This window comes from Arctopsyche grandis, unplaced genomic scaffold, assembly GCF_051622035.1.
Source record: "Arctopsyche grandis isolate Sample6627 unplaced genomic scaffold, ASM5162203v2 HiC_scaffold_785, whole genome shotgun sequence".
NCBI classification, from domain to species: Eukaryota; Metazoa; Arthropoda; class Insecta; order Trichoptera; family Hydropsychidae; genus Arctopsyche; species Arctopsyche grandis.
Genome location: NW_027518583.1, coordinates 12607 through 25602, shown reverse-complemented (window position 1 = coordinate 25602; position 12996 = coordinate 12607). Strand labels below are relative to the sequence as shown.

Sequence of the window (12996 nt, the reverse complement as noted above, 5' to 3'; positions counted from 1 at the left end):
ATTTTCTATCAAAACATAAAAAATCCCATTTGGTGTAATTAAAAATTTTCTTACAATTTTTTAAAATCAACAACACAAGAAAGCAGTTTCTTATGTTCGATGTCCCACTTTATTATCTTTCCATCGTATCCTGATGTATGAACCATCCTGTTTCTTTCAATTTGTGTTACTGGATAAAGAATTTTTTTATCTTCAGAAATTACAAAATGTGAATTAAACAAGAACGATTCTTCTACATCTGCCATATTTTCCACTTGTACTTTTCCATTTATTAATCCAATAATAACCAAATCAGAATAAAGCAGTAATGAAGTGATACAAAACGGTAATTTTTTTGCAAAGATTTCATTTAATGAAATATCGTATAAACAAAGTGTTTTTTCAAAAGAAATTGCAAGTTTTTCCTCACTTGATGTGATAGCCGTTGGTGTTTGTTGTGTTTCAATTGTGTGGTAACTTTCAAACAAATGCCCCAGCCCCTCAAAAAAATTAGGATTTTCTTTTAATATGTGGACTTTTTTATTCATAGTTCCTATAACAAGATATTCATTAAATTTATACAAAATGCAAGCTAAGTAAAATCCTTCTTTCATATCGATTGTCTCTAGTTTATGATTTAAAACACACAAATTTCCAGATGTGTAGCTTATAGCAACAATGTAAGAATTAAATTCACAGATTTTTGTAAATGCGTATTTAGTAGGGACGGACTGTTTTAGTTTATTCTTTAAATAAATACTTATTGATGGATCATAAGTTGAAATTACGAGCCCCTCATCTAATGTACAAAAGTCAGCAATTGGTAGCTTTGTTTTTTTATCTACGAGTGCCTTGTACATTTGCGAGGGAACAGAAAAAGCAAAAAAATACGATTAATAAACTTGAACTCCTATATATATTGTTGCAATGGTATTAAATAACCCCGAATATTTAATGAGTCAGATAAAAAATATATTTCCCCTAATTAATTCAAATATCTAAAGATTTAAGGTATTGGAGTCAAAAAAACAGCCAGTTAATAAGCATTAGAGAAAATTATTTCAAAAAACGGGTGCAAATATTAAATATAATTTATAAGTATAATTATAATTGTCGCAACTTTAGAGTTATCTTGTAACTCTGTTGCTTTCTTAAGTGAAGATTTTTAAGTAAAATTTTGCTTTAAAATAAAGCATGGATTATTTACCCATGCAATCAATAAATGAAAGTTCTAAAATTGACAAAGCTAATAATGTTTGTTGAAATAGTCTTAAATAAATAACCCTTAATGTCTAATAGGTCTTCAGATAACAAGAATATTTATAGCAAGAGTTTGAGATTAATACTTAATGTTGAAATAACATTAAATAACCCTTTATGTCTAATAGGTCTTCAGATAACAACACTGTTTAATAAATACCGTTGTTAAGATTATCTTCGGCTATAAATAATTTAATTTTTTTAAATAAAAATAAATAGTAAAGTCCCGTAAAGCTACTTGTATTGAACTACATGTTAATGAAATTATTTAATTGTAGTTCTTTTTATTAAAAAAAACGTTTATTCAACTGAAAAATATCATTAATTTTTTTAATGAATTAACCCCTGCGCCGTGAATCATTAGTATTTACGTCATCCACTAACCACTTAAATCCTGAATATATACCAGCACTCTGTATTGTTAATGTATTATCAGAGTCCAACCTTTTAATATCATTTTTAGTAGAAACTTTAGATAATCTGACTTTAAATATTTTTTCATCACCCTTCATATAAGAATCCACACTACTCCTTGTATTATCAATCTTGAAAATTTGTTCAATTTCTGTTACACGCCTTTCCAATTCTTTACTATCTTCTATAAGATCAGTTTTATTAAGGAATAACAGTATACTCATGCCATCTTTTAAACAAGGCACAAGTGTTTTAAAGCCATCATATGCATTTCCATATCTTGTTTCATCAGCCAAGTCGATCATAAATACCAGGCCATCGATTGTTTCGACGTATTGTTTCCAGTAAACAATGAATTCTTTTTGACCACCAAGATCCCAAATTTTAATCGATGTGTTTGCAAAAGTTATTTCTTGGAAATCGAACCCAAGTGTTGGCTTTGTGTCAATTCTAGTAGTATTAAACACATTAACAAGGGTCGATTTCCCTGATGAATCTAACCCCAGTATAGCCAATGAAATCTGCTTTTTCCCTTTTAATGATGCAAACATCTCAGTTAACCCCTTTCTTAGAGTTGATTGTATTGCCCCCATGTTTACCCTTCTCTAAAAGAATTTATAAAAATTTTAAAAAATAAACAATTAAATAAAATTACAATAAGCAAGGCAAAAAAAGTTTGATTTAATAATTTAATGTTTTATATCACAGAAAAGAACAACAAGAATTATTTGAAAAAGGCGTAGCCGCTCTAATTTCTGATGTAATCTTTTCAATTTATTAGGTTTGGATGGATTATAGGTATTTAAGCTAATAATATTTAATAAATGGGCTTGTTATTATTATTTTCGGCTGTTATTGTAATATTTCATATATTAAAAGTAAAAATAACAAGAGTTGGCAGGAAACTAAAGTGCCAGGCTCGAATTCCAAAGCAATATGCTTAATTTATTGGTTAGTATAACATTTCATATATCAAATTAACAATAATAAAAAGAAAAATAGCTTATTTAATGTAAAAACAAGTATAATATATGTCATCCTGATTATAGAAACACTGTTGATTGATGCGTCAATCATGTTTAAAAATATGTTCAAACATTATTTGTATATAAAGTGCATGATCTGTCATCTTAGATTAAAGAGAGATGACATTAATATTAAAACTTCTATTCTGAATTTTTTTAAATATTAAATTGTTTGTTTTTCAAGATATTATTACTTCAAAAGAGAAAGCAGGCGCCTGTTAATGCAAAATATCATTTTTCTAAATATTAAATTGTTTGTTTTTCAAGATATTATTACTTCAAAAGAGAAAGCAGGCGCCTGTTAATACAAAATATCATTTGTTTTAAATTAAAATCATAAATGTTTGATTCATATTTAACAAATGAATCTAATTGAAACCTTTCATTTTATACTTCATACATTCTTGTTTGGTTTAATATGTCCGTTTCAATAGAAAAGATGAAACTTTTTTTAACTATAAAAATAAAAAAATCACCTTAAGACCATGAGCATTTTATTATGGAAGACACAACTATTTTTGTTGATTCTAAGCTCAAGAGCGATCGGCTTTTTACAATCTGGCAGAAAGCCAGTATCTGGTAAGCAAGAATGTAGTGCAATTTGTACAGAACAGCCCGATTGTGTATGTGATCAAGGAAATGGCGACGATGGTCCCACGAACCAAGAAGACGAACAAGAATTGGAAGAAATAAATAAAGAAATCGACTGTTTAGAAAACTGCACTTCTAATATGACCGGAAATCCTCAAAATCCTGGATCGAATAATCCATATCAAGTGGTACCACCAGGCCAAAACAATCCAACAGGAAATCCTGGTTATCCAAGCAATCCCAATAATCCTGGTTATCCAAGCAATCCTAGTAATCCTGGTTATCCAAGCAATCCCAATAATCCTGGTTATCCAAGCAATCCTAGTAATCCTGGTTATCCAAACAATCCCAGTAATCCTGGTTATCCAAGCAATCCTAGTAATCCTAATTATCCAAACAATCCCAGCAATCCCAATTATCCAGACAATCCAAATATATCACAATATCCAGGACAGCCAGGACCTGATTACAATCCAGGAGAGCCAATCCCCGATGATTTATTGCCACCATCTGATTCTCAAAATGGAGCAACAATAACTATAAGGGATAGTATTACATCTTTAGTAACTAGTTTAGTCACAACGGTTGTAACTTCACCACCAATGGTTGTTACACAAGCACCTATGACAGTTACATACACTAAACGTGAAAAGCCTATTGTTACTACGCTTCCACCTTTGGTATTCCAAATCCCTACAACTATTTTCAAAACTGCCAAACCGGTTACTGTCGAAAAAACAATGCCACCACAAGTAATTTATCAACCTCCAATAACATCCACGGTTCATCATCAAATTGAATATCCAGCATCTACTGTTTATGTTAGTACGACTTTACCACCGATACATTCAACTGTTATTGTACCAGGCCCGGTTCAAACTTTAACATCTCCACCTCGTACTATTGTTCAAATATCAACAAGTATGCTTCCACAATCTACTATTATGGTAAGTGTTACTTCACCTCCAGAAACTGTGGTCAAACCAGTTATTATTACTAGTACGACAAGGTTACCAACAGAGACATTGAAAGTTCCATTCCCAATAACAATTACACAACAACTTCCAAGACCTCCAGCAGAAACTGTTAAAGTTCCTTTCCCAATAACAATTACACAACAACTTCCAAGACCTCCAGCAGAAACTGTTAAAGTTCCTTTCCCAATCACAATTACACAGCAACTTCCAAGACTTCCAAACGAAACTGTTCAAGTTCCTTTCCCAATCACAATTACTAAGCAATCTCCAAGGCCCAAAGCAAGTACAATTACTATGCCTGTATCAGTAACAGTAGTTGAGCAAGGCCCAAGTCCTCCACCACGAACTGTAACAATGCCTGTATCAGTCACAGTAGTTGAACAAGGCCCAAGTCCTCCAGCACAAACTGTAACTATGCCTGTAACTGTCACAATGTTTAACGAAGTCCCAGCACAAACTGTTGCAGTGCCCGAACCTCAACAACCACAGTATTCTCCTCCACAGCAACCACAGTACTCTCCTCCACAACAGCCACAATATTCTCCTCCACAACAGCCACAATATTCTCCTCCACAACAGCCACAATATTCTCCTCCACAAGAACAACAATATTCTCCTCCACAGCAACCCCAGTACTCTCCTCCACAAGAACAACAATATTCTCCTCCACAACAACCACAGTACTCTCCTCCACAAGAACAACAATATTCTCCTCCACAGCAACCACAGTACTCTCCTCCACAAGAACAACAATATTCTTCTCCACAACAGCCACAGTACTCTCCACCACAAGAACAGCAGTATTCTCCTCCACAAAAAGGATCTAATGGTTCTAACTCAAGGCGGTCAAAACAACCCCAAGGAAACAATCAATCTGGCTTGTCTGGTTACTCTTGTGATTGTGAAAATGAAAGTATTTCTAATATGAGAAGCCTCTGTGAGTGTCCTCAACAGGCAAAAGCTCCGGCTAAACCGAAATATATTTTCAGGCCTATGCCACAGCCCAAACAAGCTCAAGAAGATTGTAATTGTGAAACTGGATGCGAATGCACTTTGCCACAAAAACCATTGAGTAAACCAAAGCAAAAGCTACAACGTCCAAAAACAAAACCAAGGCCAAAACCTGTTCGTATAACAAATGCCAATGATTGTGAATGTAATGAATCCCAAGTTACATCGAACCCCAAAACAAATTATCAGCCACAACTTTGTGATTGTCCACAAGTACAAAAGCCTTCAAAATTACAAAAGAAAGAAAAGGACGTAATTATTCCTTCAAAGTATTTAAATGATTGCACAATCGAAAGTTTGAATACGTTTTGTGATGAAGACTCAGGAAACTTGTTATCTAGTAATAATGAAAATGAAATCAATGTTATAACCGCTGATCAAGATTCAAAGTTCCCTAATGTAATTCAGGAAGTGACTGACGAGAGATCAAGAAACTATAAGTTTCCACTTCAAATTACTAAAACGAAAGGATCTTACGAAGACGAAGATACTAGTGAAGATGATTCAGAAAAAGTAACATCCTCAGTAGCCTCTAGTTATGATAGGAATCCGAGATTAGTCTATCAAATGGGGCCATGAAAACAGATTAAATAGTTTTAACCAAATTTTGTGTAATTCAAAACAATGTTATAAAAACTATTATTTTTAAATTGCCCGTTTTTATATCTCTTTTTAATTTAATCATATTGAAAATCTTAAAATAAGAAATGTGGTTTTAATATTTTAAGTTAAAGATAATCATAACAAGGGTGTTTATTAAATAATTATTGCTTAAATGGCTATAATCTAGCCCTTTATGTTATATTTTTAAATAAACATGAGTTTTTTTATGAAGTATATTATAAGTAAGAGTTTGAGGTAAGCATGGGTATTTCTTTAACTGTATAAGACAGTATGGTACTGTCTCTAAATATAACGCCAGCTCAAGGTCAATGAGACACTTAGTCCTAAGGCTAGCCGACTGTCGGCAGAGGGATAGAGATGCTATAGGGGCCCCAGAGTTTTGTAGGAAACTTCTTTTTTTGCTGTAGGCAACCACTTTTCAATAAATCCGATTTTTTTTTCTTTAACTGTATAATATATAAACCCAACTTTATATATAAGTTGAAGATAATCATAACAAGAATATTTGTTAAATAGTGCTAGCTTAAATAGCTATAATCAACCCATAAGAATTAAATTTAATACTTTTTATGAAAATTATTTATTTATTGAGTTTATAAATGTAAAAGAGCTAGAATTGTCTAAAATCAAATTTTTCATTATAAAATGGTAGAGATATTTTTGGCTCTAATTTACTCAGCCCTAGCCATTTTTGAATTGTTTTAAATGGAAAATTTACATCAAATGATTTTACAAATTCAGAAAAAGCATCTTTTCCTTTCCATGTGTTATTTTCATCATCTTTTATTATAAAGAAATAAGTGCCTTTTTTCTTTAGCACAGTGGTAGTGTACCAGGTGTATTCATTGGTATTTCCGATCTTTTTATATTTTCTAAGACATTTGTAATTAATAGGAAAAGTACTAAAGCTCTCCCCCTTGTTTATACATAAACCTTTGTTAATAATTAAGAGGGGATACTCTTCATTTCTTTCTATTATTTTATTTTCATCATCAAATCTAAAATCTGTTGGTAAGCTACAAGTTACTTCATCAGGGCATAAACATTTAATGAAAGTTCGTTTATATGCATCTAAGCTCATTATTGTTTCTTCCTGCTTGTCTAATTTTTCGCAAATCTCTTTTCTTTGTCTTAAAAGCTCTTCTAGTTTTTCATTTATTTCCATGGGATTAAAAAGTCACGGATGAGAATATTTAAAAGAAGAGAAGCTAATACAAAAGCATGTAAAATGGGGTTTATATAAAATTCCGACACGAAAGTAATAAGCAATTAAAATTAAATGCATAGATAAATTGTAAAAGAGCATTTTTGTCCAATTGATGCCGAATGAAAGCGCTGTTTTAACGGGCAGCTCAAGCTCAATGAGGCGCTTGGAAAAAAGGCAAGCCGACTTTAAGCAAGAAAAAGTTAATTTTAAATTCCTTGAAATTTTCTGCAAAGAGGCACATTTGTAATTAATTAATCCACATTTTAAATAAATCTGTAAATAGAATTTAATGAGAAAGGGGGTAACGTTAACAAAATTAAAAAATATATTAAGTTAAATATATATAATGTTGTTATCTGAAGCCTTATTTAAAGGGCTATTTATTTAATACTATTTTAACATATTACTGTGTTATACTCTATTAATATAATCCCTGAATACCTGTAATGTCTAAATACCTTAATGATGATGAGGGGTTACTGTTATACTCTATAAATTTAATTTAAATAAATGCCCTTAATGATTAAATACTTTAATGATGAAGAGGGGTTACTGTTATACTCTATTAATATAATCCCTGAATACCTGTAATGTCTAAATACCTTAATGATGATGAGGGGTTACTGTTATACTCTATAAATTTAATTTAAATAAATACCCTTAATGATTAAATACTTTAATGATGAAGAGGGGTTACTGTTATACTCTATTAATATAATCCCTGAATACCTGTAATGTCTAAATACCTTAATGATGATGAGGGGTTACTGTTATACTCTATAAATTTAATTTAAATAAATACCCTTAATGATTAAATACTTTAATGATGAAGAGGGGTTACTGTTATCCTCTATTAATATAATCCCTGAATACCTGTAATGTCTAAATACCTTAATGGTGAAGAGGGGTTACTGTTATACTCTATAAATTTAATTTAAATAAATGCCCTTAATGATTAAATACTTTAATGATGAAGAGTTTACGCCATTTTCGGTGGCAAAAGACACATATAATACTAAATACCCATGTTTACCTCAAACTCTTACTTATTATATTACTAAAAACTAGTTTGGAATAACTTTATGTTTGAATATTATTGTTGAGATTATGAAAATCAGTAAACTCCAGTAATAAATTATGTTTTAAAAAATTAATTTAAAATGGGGAGTTTATCATTTAATTTTGTATTAATTAAAAAAACTTTTAACCGAATAAATTATAGCACAGATTTAATTAACATAAATTGAACTTGCATACACCCAAGAACATTGTTATTTTTAATTTATTGTGAATAAATTTTCACCAGAAGCACAGGAGTGAAATAGGGATCCAGCTTAAGATTGAAGCATACATTCATATCCCTAGTTCTTAAGAATACTTTTTCTTCATTTCTTTTGATAGGAGGCGAGATCGAGAAGAGGAAGATGGCTGAAAAGAAATTAACGAGCAGGCAGAGAATATGGCAGGAGTATAGACAGAGTAAACACTGAATGCTAAGAAATATGAAAGATATTGCCATAATAAACTTTTAATAATTTTATGAGAACATTTTTATTCATGGGATTTATTGAATTAAAATAAATAGCAATAGGCGAAGGTTGTCATAGCAGGGGAATTTATTAAATAAGGCCGAAGGTTGTCATAGCAGGGGAATTTATTAAATAAGGCTGAAGGTTGTAATAGCAGGGGAATTTATTAAATAAGGCTGAAGGTTGTAATAGCAGAGGTATTTATTAAATAAAGCCGAAGGTTGCCATAGCAGGGGTATTTATTAATTGGAATTGGCTCAATTAGCTATAATTCAGTTCTAAATATAAACTACAGGGTCTTTTAAATACACATTTTATTATCTTTTTTAATATAAATATTTTGTTTATAATACATCTGTTTTATTGTTAAGTAAAAAATTTAATTTTTAAAAAAAATATTAAAACAATTTAAAACTAAAGCAATTTATAAAATTCCAGCTTTTGTTGCAACTTCAACTGCATCACCTTCATTTGCAAATTTAACAAATGCTTTTTTAGCGCATTGCTTAAACATTACGAGGGTGTTTACTTTGCATACTTTTGATCCATAAATTTGTTCTATAGCTGCTTTTATTGTTGGCTTAGTTGCATTTACGTCACAGATAAAAATAAGAGTATTGTCTTTCTCCATTGTTCTTGCGGAGACTTCGTTTTTAAGGCCGTATTTTATGATGCTGAATGGAGATGCTGAATTGTTCTTACAACTTACAAGTTCTTTGATAGACAATTTTTTCTTTGGTTTTAGTTCCATTTCATCATCATAAGTGACTTTTCTAAAATTGTATCTGTCTTTAATACTTAAGCTCTTTGCAATCATTTTAGGGCTGAAAATTTTGTGTAAAAATTTTCTGAAGTGGTACAAAGTAGAAAATAATAAAAAAGAAAGAATATTCTTTATGAAATACAGTTTAATCCATGACAGAAAGAAGTAAAAATAAACAAATCTTATAATAAGAAAGGAAAATTGAATACAGTGGAGGAATTAAAATACAATAGAAAGCGCCTATTATACAAAACATAATTAAGTTTAGTAAAAAGTACAATAAAGCCATATTATAAAAAAGACCGAATTTCACAAATTAAGCTAAATGAAATAAAATGGATAGAATATTCTTGTTATTTGAAGATAATTAGACATTAAGGGTTATTTAATTAATACTATTTAAACAAATATTATTGTTTTTGTTGTGTAATCCTTTTAACCACTAAATACTCCCAATGATTTTAATAATGTTTAGCTTACTACACCCAATGATTTTAATAATGTTGAGCTTACTACTCCCAATGATTTTAATAATGTTTAGCTTACACAAATTTCGATGGCAAAAAGCGGTTTTAATAAAAAGTAATTCTTTTTGTTGAAAACAGAGATTATTTAATCAGCGCGGGTTTATAATACTTATTTAAGCTAGTAATATTTAATAAATACCCTTGTTATGATTATCTTTGTCTATTACTATTTATTTCACACAAAAATTTCCATTATGTGATGACCCGAAAGGTAGATTATGAAATTTAATAAGAAAAAAATCAATAAAATTTGTGTTTTTCTTAAGACTCAAGCTTTTATTTAAACCTTGTCTCGCAAGTAGGCCTTTGTGAGCTTGTATTTCGGCCTTAGAAGTGTAACGAAGAAAACGGTGACCAAGCGTAAGTAGAAGAATTAGTAATGAAGAAGCCCAAGAACTTTTAAAAAAATCTGTGGAATGCTGGAATGAATATGTTGAAGTTGAAGAATTAGTAATGAAGAAGCCCAAGAACTTTTAAAAAAATCTGTGGAAGGCTGGAATGAATATGTTGAAGTTGAAGAACTGGGAATTAAGAAGCCCAAGAACTTTTAAAAAAATCTGTGGAAGGTTAGAATGAATATGTTGAAGAATTAGTAATGAAGAAGCCCAAGAACTTTCAAAAATAATCCTATTGTACTCATTAGTAAAAGTAGAATAAACTTAAAACTTCAAATAAATATTTTATAGATAACGCCCATTTTTAATATAAAAATATTTATAATAATAAGAGTTTGAAGTAAACATGGGTATTTAGTATTATCTGTTGAAATAATCTTAAATAAATAACCCTTAATGTCTAATAGGTCTTTAGATAACAACAACATTTATAATAAGAGTTTTAGGTAGAAATAGGTATTTAGTATTATATATTTATCCAACTGTATTTAATAAATAACCCTTAATGTCTACTAGGGGTTCAGATAACAACATTATTGTTACTACTTAAAATATTTATTGACATTGGGGGTATTAATCTTGACCGATTATAACAATTATATTCTATCCAACTGTATTTAATAATCTAATAAAAAAAAATGATCTGATTTATTTAAGCTGTAGTTGTTAATACTTGTAAGTTTTCTTCGTGTGTTTCTCTGTAACCCGTTAATAATCTAATGAAAACCCCCAATTAGGAATCGACTACACTTATTTAAATTCCCCAAATTCCTAAAGTAGCATTTAATAGGTGAATAGATAACGAATTTAACGTTTAATATGTTTAGTAAGAGTTTGAGGTAAAACACGGGTATTTAGTATAATATATATATCCAACTTGTTTTAAAACAATTTTTACTTGGTGATTGTACCCAAAGATAACCTTTTAAAATAGCAATTGCTGTTAACAATTATTATGTGGGTTTAAAATATGATAAATTTAATTTTTAATTTCCAGCTTTTTTACTTTAATAAACATTTTAAATTAAATATGTCAATTTTAGAACTTTCATTTATTGATTGCATCCGTAAATAATCCATGCTTTATTTTAAAGCAAAATTTTACTTAAAAATCTTCACTTAAGAAAGCAACAGAGTTACAAGATAACTCTACAGTTGCGACAAATTCAACAATATTATTTCCATTTTCTAATAATAATACTTGAATCAATAGGATTTGGCTTTATTTTATAATTCTATAAGTCTCCCGGAAACCATTTTATTGCTTACCAATCAATGTTACCTCTTCTCAATATATTTTATAAGTCTCCCGGAAACCATTTTATTGCTTACCAATCAATGTTACCTCTTCTCAATATATTTTATAATTCTTTTTAAGTGCTTCACTTCTTTTACAATTGTTGTCCTTTTCTTTTTACATAAGGTATAAAATTCACTGAATTTTCAAATTTTTCATCCACCAAATGGTAGCCAGTGCATTTCAGAAGCTAGAAAAAATTGGGGAAGGTACATATGGAATTGTATACAAAGCAAGAGAAAAAAATACTGGAAAATTAGTAGCTTTAAAGAAGATTAGGCCAGAGAGTGAAAATGAAGGAATCCCTGCTACCACAATAAGAGAAATTCTACTTTTAAAGAATTTAAAGCACTCCACTATTATTGGTTTAAAGGAAGTTATTCACAGTGATGATAAAATGTATTTAGTTTTTGAATATGTAGAAACAGATTTAAAGAAATTAATAGATGATTTTAGTAAACAACACATGAGATTTCATTATGAAATAATAAGGAAAATGTCACATCAACTTTGTACAGCAGTAAATTTCTGTCATTCTAAAAATATTTTTCATAGAGATTTAAAACCACAAAATATTTTAGTGGATCATGATTTTAACATAAAATTGGCAGATTTTGGCCTTGGTAGAGCAGCTTCTATCCCTTTACGACAGTACACAGCTGAAATTGTAACTCTTTGGTACAGGCCACCGGAGCTACTCCTAGGATGTAAGTATTATGATTCATCTGTGGATGTTTGGTCTCTAGCATGTATTTTAGTAGAAATTTACACCATGATGCCACTCTTTATGGGAGATAGTGAAATAGATCAACTGATGAAGATATATCGAATCTTAGGAATACCAACGGAAAAAGATTGGAAGGGTGTAGAAACTTTACCAAAATATAACAAAGATAATTTGAAGCATAAGAAAATGGGGTTCGCAGGTATAATCAAAGATCCGAAGCTGGAAGCATTAGTAAAGAAAATGTTTATTTATGACCCACTTGGGAGAATAACGGCAAAGGAAGCGTTAGAAGAAGCTTTTTTTGATGGAATCGAACCAATTTATGAATAAAACATCAAAATTTTACTATAATAATTTTTAATTTAGTTTTTTACATACAAAAAAATTTTATTAAAGGTGTTTAATTTAATTTTAGAATGATTTACTTTTTTAATTTTGTTTTTTTACATACAAAAAAATTGTATTAAAGGTGTTTAATTTAATTTTAGAATGATTTACTTTTTTAATTTTGTTTTTTTACATACAAAAAAATTTTTATTAAAGGTGTTTAATTTAATTTTAGAATGATTTACTTTTTTAATTTTGTTTTTTTTACATACAAAAAAATTGTATTAAAGGTGTTTAATTTAATTTTAGAATAATTTACTTTTTTAATTCTTTATATTTACCG

The 12996-nt window shown here is 29.7% G+C and overlaps 1 protein-coding gene across 1 annotated transcript; it reads left to right on the top strand.

Annotated features, from left to right (window-relative positions):
• Nucleotides 1–11765: 11765 nt before the first annotated feature.
• Nucleotides 11766–12656, top strand: LOC143922187 (uncharacterized). Its single transcript, XM_077445407.1, has one exon. It carries the CDS (start codon nt 11766–11768, stop codon nt 12654–12656), a length of 891 nt encoding a protein of 296 aa, XP_077301533.1.
• Nucleotides 12657–12996: the final 340 nt, after the last annotated feature.

What these genes read in the sequence shown, in the direction of transcription:
- LOC143922187 (XM_077445407.1), top strand. Translation starts at nt 11,766, where the DNA reads ATGGTAGCCAGTGCATTTCAGAAGCTAGAAAAAATTGGGGAAGGTACA.